Source organism: Xenia sp. Carnegie-2017, unplaced genomic scaffold (assembly GCF_021976095.1).
Source record: "Xenia sp. Carnegie-2017 unplaced genomic scaffold, XeniaSp_v1 HiC_scaffold_5, whole genome shotgun sequence".
NCBI classification, from domain to species: Eukaryota; Metazoa; Cnidaria; class Anthozoa; order Malacalcyonacea; family Xeniidae; genus Xenia; species Xenia sp. Carnegie-2017.
Window position 1 is genome coordinate 567,780 of NW_025813515.1, and position 6,966 is coordinate 574,745.

At 33.6% G+C, this 6,966-nt stretch overlaps 1 protein-coding gene across 1 annotated transcript; it reads left to right on the top strand.

Annotated features, from left to right (window-relative positions):
* The first annotated feature begins 283 nt into the window (after positions 1-283).
* LOC124456452 (serine/threonine-protein kinase/endoribonuclease IRE1-like) lies at positions 284-1,763 on the top strand. The gene is made up of 4 exons (XM_047006897.1): positions 284-288; positions 363-409; positions 521-882; positions 1,116-1,763. The coding sequence occupies exons 1-4, from the start codon at positions 284-286 to the stop codon at positions 1,761-1,763; spliced, it is 1,062 nt and encodes a 353-aa protein (XP_046862853.1).
* Positions 1,764-6,966: the final 5,203 nt, after the last annotated feature.

Below are 6,966 nucleotides of genomic sequence, written 5' to 3' on the forward strand. Positions count from 1 at the left end.
TAATTTTTAGGTATAAACTAACCTCAATCTTAACAGATTTGATTGCACAATTAAGAAATTTATGATATGTCTATCATATGTAGTTGTTGATAAGTATTTTCAAAATGTTTGATATTAATATGCGTTTCTTTTTCCCATGCATGAATTTAATTCTTTTATCGAATTTTTTTAGAATCAAAGTTGCAAGAGTGGAAATACAATGATAAATCAAAGAAGCATAAAGAAATGTTTTCAAATCTGATTAAACGTGCACGCAATCCCAGTGTCAAGGTTGAACAAGTGAATGATGTACGTGTGATTTTTTCGGACGATTTTTGCATCGGTAAAGGAAATAACGAGACCCGTGTTTTTCTTGGACTGAGAAAGGATGGTTACGGCAAAGCAGTGAAACGAATACGTCGAGACAACGGCATGAAGCTTGCACAGAAAGAAAAAGAAATTTTAAATCAATTCAACGCAAAGAAATCGAAATATGTTGTGAATTATTCCTTCTTAGAAGAAGATACTGGAACGGAGTAAGTCTATTTAATATTAGACCTATGTGAAGAATCGTTGAAGAGTTATGTGAAATCTTCTTCTCTAAGTGATCTTCAAAACGCTCTTCCCAAAATTATTAGACAAATTTTAAATGGATTAGCTGATCTTCATAGTGGCGAAAATCCTATTATTCATCGGGACTTAAAACCTACCAATGTTCTCCGAGACTCACAAGACAACTTTCTGATAGCTGACTTTGGCATTAGTCGAATATTGAATAATGATTCTACGACACATGAAAGCAGTCCTAACACAGGAACGGAGTATTGGATTGCTCCTGAATCATATTGTGAAGATGTAGATTCTATTGATAAAGGACGGTACAAGAAAGAGTCTGATGTATATGTAAGTGTATGTTGCAATACGGTTCTTGATTTGTGAACTATTTAATAGTGGTCCGTTAAATATAATAAGTACACGTGTGTTGAGCCCGCTGTCTGCGGTGCTCTAGAAACCTAAGGTCCCTGAGGGTTTTACAAGCAATATACTACATTATTATAGCAATATAGGAATATAACCATTTTTACTTCAGGCATACATACAGTCAAGTTGTGACATTACATTGCTAATCTTTTTAGAATGCAGGAATGGTAGCTTATTATGTTGCAACAAAAGGAAAACATCCTTTTGGAATTCAACGGTATAGACTGGACAACATGCTGAAGGGAGACCCTGTTGGTTTGAAAGAAATCAAGAATGAAACATTAAAAGACTTTCTGTCGTGGATGTTAAATCGACAACCCGAAGATAGACCATCAGCTACTGAGGCGTTTAAACACCCATTTCTTATGTCGGATGACGAGAAATTTGATTTATTATGGAAAGTTGGAAATCTTCAACAGATTAAGACAAATGATTCCAAGTCACTGGTCGTTCAACATCTGAATAGCGAAACTTTAGATTGGAGAAGCCAAATGGATAGTGATGTATATGATTATTTTAGAACGAACGTGAGGACTGGAAGGATTTTTAGGTATGGATCTTCAAAGACAGAGTGCTTGAGACTTATTCGAAATACTGGTGAACATTGGTATGATGAACAACGACCTCTACCACAACCAGAACCATTATATAAGATTGGTGATCACAAGTCGTATTTTCTGAAAACATTTCCCACTCTACCTGTTATGGTGCACGCTGCGGTGAGGTCCAATGAAGAACTGAAAAACAATTCAGAACTCAAGAACTTTTTCTATTTCAGTGAAAAGAAATCACATCAAAAATAAACAGTTTTTAAATAGTAAGAACAGTTTGTGAAAAGGCAAGCGTCCACGAAGAATTTGAGATACCGTTGTAAATTATACTTTCCTCAGATTGGAAAAGACAAACACATTTTGACGTATATCATTATTTAAATGATGGCTTTCCTTAACAGCTAGATAAATGGATTGCCACCAACACTAAAACCATCCATTGTATAAAGTGGATGATTCTAAGGAGTTGTTTCTGAAATCCCCGTCAGGTCAAATGACGAATTGAAAAACAACCCAGAACTTAAGAACTTTTTTGAAAGCGGACCACATCAATGAAAAATTTATAGGCAGGAAAACAAATTAGAAATCAACGATACTGTAGTTAAAGATGTTATTTTATAGATGTAAAGTAAAAACACTTTTCACGACGCATTTGGTCATACCTAAACACATTTGTGCATGGTGAATCTAGCTTATATTTATCATTGATACAACTTCTGATTATTTGATTTTTACTCTCAATTACTTTGGTTAAAGACGTATGACTTTCATATAAATATGTTTGATTTCACTGCCAAACGTACACTTCGCCCTTCAAACAGTATAAACTCTTTTATAAAAGTAAATGGTGTTTCAGAAATTATAATAATGTAAGCCAAGTTGGTATACGAACTTTCTAATGTAACAGCTTACATTAGAAAGTTGGTATACCAACTTGGAACAAACCCCCTTGAACAGATCACAGCAATTACCGGCACTTTACAAACGACTTATTCACAATACAAACAAACGATCAACTAATACATTTCACTTCACACTAATTCACAATGACAATACACAATTGACACCCACACATTTCCTGTACACACAATACAATGAAGTAAGAACCAGATAACAAATACGGCTAACCCGACGTTTACTCCTCATTTGACTCTGAAGATGACTACCGCTAAGGTTGTCGAAACGTCAGTCAACAACAACAAAAACAGTTCTTCTCAGGACTTTACCAACCTGGACGATCTACATTTACATACATGGTAATTTTTCATTAGAATGATTGTTAATAGATCGAATAATCATCCAACTGGTTCTCTTGGAAGGAGAATTAAGCCATTCCTAGAACGTAAAGGGGGTAGTAGTGTAGTGTTTATTGATGTAAGTGGTGTTTCAAGAAAAACGGAGCCTGCATAAAAATAATTAAGTATTCACTAAAATTATTATGCATAATAAGGTAACCAACATTCAGCGACAGTTTATGTACTTTACAATTCTGCACCTGTGGGATTTCCTAGTGCTTTGTACAGTATTAACTCAAGCAAAACAAGTTAAATGTACTGTCCTACACTGATTTTCATCTCAAATTTATTTCGAAAAAGCTTTGTAACAATAAAGCGTTATTAACTGAGTTATAACTGCCATAAAACGTAAACATATTTTCCAGAAGTTGCATTGAATATGAAAAAACTAGCATTTAACCAGACGGAGCAAATATGTATTTCATGTTATTTCATGCAAATTTCATTTTTATATATAATTATATTGTGGGTTCACCCTGTATACGTGCCCTTCTGAGTTTTTTAAATGTGAATTGACGATATGGGCGCAACTGAGTGTATGAGTAAAGCCCATCTTGATTAACATTGTAGAGACGACCCTGGACACGAGATACTTTTATTAATTTTTTTCCTGGATCATGTCAATGAACGAAAGTAGAACGCAAAAATGGGGAGAGGGGTGAAAATATTCATATATTCAGCTCTGCCTATTGATATCTTCTGAAAGCAATTTTAATTTCAACAGAAATCGGCTGGCCAAAGCTGATTGTATGAATTATTCACTCACTCTACCCGAGAGGTGTATCGGGAGGAAGGCTCAGCCCCTCTTTATAATTCTTCAACACTTTATAATTTCAAATTGTGAAGAATTTTTTTATTACAAGCAGTAACAAACATAAGTTTTTTGTTCGTCTGCTTTTTATGCCACAAAGCTCCCTTGTAAAAACTTTGGTCATACACCGCTGCTCTACCCTCTTCCCCTCAATTAGCTTTCTACTTTTGCCAGTGTTCATGTCTATTCATTGATTTGAAAAATTGGTGTGCTTGTAAAAATCTAGCAATCATATCATAAACGTTTACAAAAGAAGCCAAAATTGCGGGTACTCTTTATATATCCACCTTCTTTAGTCACACAATTCCACTATCATTGTAAATACAAAACATCAACATATGGTCACTGTGTGGTAATTATTTGCTTTTGTCAGGGAAGTAATAAAATCTAAATATTAGGGTTAGGACAAACATAAGTTTCTCAATCAAATACTTTAAAGGAAAAGTATGTTTGAGTCTCACAATTTGCAAGAATAAAGATGACAGTGTCGTTTACATGTAACACTTTGTATTAACATAAAGAGTTTGCATTGATTAGTAAGATCAAGACTGTTGTGTTGCACACATTAAGGGTTAGAGTTTTTGTGAGTTTCGAGAATACTGGTGTATAACTTTCTCGACAACTTCACGAACATGCAGTGGATGGTCAATTGAAAGAATAACTTGTTGCCTAAGGTTTAAGGAAGGCCACGGCGTTTCAGCACTTATTTGACATCTGTTTCAACTTTGTCTATTCCTGAGGCAAAATATAACCTGTAATTGTAAATTTCGGGCATAAAACATTTTCATTCGTAAAATTTCATAAGTGCAACAACTCCAACGTATTTGAATTAGGCCATCTATTAAAATAATATTGGGCCATCCTAACACGGCAGTCATTAAAGTTTATATGAGCAATTACAATATTCTCACCAAAGATAAGGCGTGAAAAAAAAACAATTCAAATGATGTAGTATCAATGGAAAATTTTTTGAAATTCAAGAAACATTTGGGTCCAAACATGCAGAAAATTAAGGATTTTTGAAATCATCAGTTTTTAAGACAGCAATTCCAACATCACTATTTTATAAAATATTACGACTTTTTTCGTTAACGACAATTGAACGCTTGTGTAGCCGTTTGGTAACTGTAACAGTCAAAACAACGCAATCTATGATGTGGGATCGAGGCTTGGCCCTGTCATTGACATTTCAGTTCTACCAACTTGTGATATTCTTTTCTTGTACGATATATTTATGATTATTATAGACATCAACAATTACATTGAAGACCATTACATCATACTTGTATGGTATGACGTTGAATATTATAGAGATCACAAATTCATTGAACAATATTACGTCATACTTGTATGGTATAACTATGAATATTATGGAGATCACAAGTGCATTGAAGACCATTAAGTCATACTTGTATGGTTATGAAGCCTTGCGGACATTTTTTCATAGTGTAAGGTTCATTCCATAGAATTTTCTCTAACAAAAGAACATATGATTGCGCTGTCTAATTTGAAGAGAATAGAGATATTTATCAAAAAGTTTCCTTCATGGAATGATTACCCACGTTGGCTTACAAACAAATTGATCAACATCTACACAAAACTTCTCAAACTACCGTGAACACATCATACGATGTCATTTACATCCATCTACTTTTAGTAGATGATAAAGGTTGTAGAGTTGTTGAAAGTTGCATGCGCAAGATTTATAAATTCTATTATCTCACACCCCAGATCATTTGCTAGGTATCTGCTAGGTATCTGTAATAATTGTGTGACAGTTTTAGTTTAAAGTTTTGTACCAATAGCATCATTTAGCTTTTGTTAACTTTGCAGACAGCATATACTATAATAACAAAGGAACGTAGCAAACTACTAAGTAATAAAGAACAAGCTACAGCTTTCACCAGCCCTTTAAACATAACGTTACTAACATTAAAAACAACACGATTTATGTAATTTATAATAGTGCAAGAGATTTTTCATGAATTGACCAAGGCAGACATTATTGCCTCTTAATATAGAGTCTCCTGCTTTTATTTAAGTATGATTTTAGAAATGTTCTTGTTTTACTGTAAGTTGTAACATAAGATAGCTAGATTGCACAACCGTGTTTTACTTTTGCTGCAAGGATTGGTTTGCAATGGTAACAAGTCTTCATCAATTTTCACAAGACTATGAATTATTTGGTACTCGTTTACATAACACACGTCATTCTTTTTTAAATGTCATACGTAGTCGCACAGAAATCTAAGTATAACATCAAACTGAATTGTAAGAGATATTCTCTATATGCATGGACTTAGTAAGTATGTTAGATTTATAACTCATGCAACGGTACACAAACCACCTGCTGAAATTTGATATCCACTAAAGCACCATCTTTCACTGGAGGCAAACGAACGTATATCGTAATAACATTTACTTCCAAAATCGAAGGGAAGTGTCAATAAACAAATATGAACATTTTCAGAAAGCAAAATTAAATTAAATTAAATTGAAGCATTGGTATGTACAGTGTACTATTATGTCATAAAAAATTGCTATTCTCTTCTACACATAAACTATACGCCATAAAAATCATCTTCTTTACTTTTAAGACTTCTTTCAAATGGATGATTTTTAAAAAAATTCGTTTTCAGACTGGACCACATATATTTCTCAAAAAATTACAACTGAGGACATACTTATCTTGAACATACGAATAGCCATAAATCCCTTTCCTATTACAATGTACAATTTGAGATGTTTACGTCAAAAATTATTTAAAAACTTTAACTATCATACGGGCAATTCTAACACAAGAACAGTGTATTGGGGAATCGAACCCAAAAACTAAATTGTACCGCTCCTAAAAGATGTGCGTGACATTTTGGTAAATCAAAGCTGTTTGAAATAAATTAAACAGATCATAAATTTATTAAATAATTCAGAAATTTATCTTCCGAAGATTTTCAGACGGTCAAAAATGGTTCGTGTTCACGCTAACTTTATCGGGAGCACGTACTCTAAACAATTTCTTTTACAAAATGAATTCTGTCTTTAGTTTTTATGATTGTATATAACATAAAGTACAACTTTGGTCCCTTGCTAAGGACACTGTTTTTTTTAGACTTTACCGAAATAAAAAATCCTTAATGGAAAAACCTAAATGGTATAAATCAAGACCGAACACAAAGTCACGAGAATTTGGAGAATACTTAACAGGAAGAAACCACTAGGTATTTTAGGGATTTTAGTGATGTCTGTCGAAAGTGGGCTCGTCCTAAAAATTGATCAAGATACCAGTCCCACGTTCGTCATCTGAGCGTAGCAACTACTCGCCGTAGCTACAGTGCATGCCTATACTATC

Bases quoted from the DNA above. Each gene is read 5' to 3' on its own strand.
- LOC124456452 (XM_047006897.1), top strand. The intron at 410-520 runs GCATGAAGCTTG...GAACGGAGTAAG, and splicing joins ACGAATACGTCGAGACAACG to TCTATTTAATATTAGACCTA. The intron at 883-1,115 runs GTAAGTGTATGT...TAATCTTTTTAG, and splicing joins AGAAAGAGTCTGATGTATAT to AATGCAGGAATGGTAGCTTA.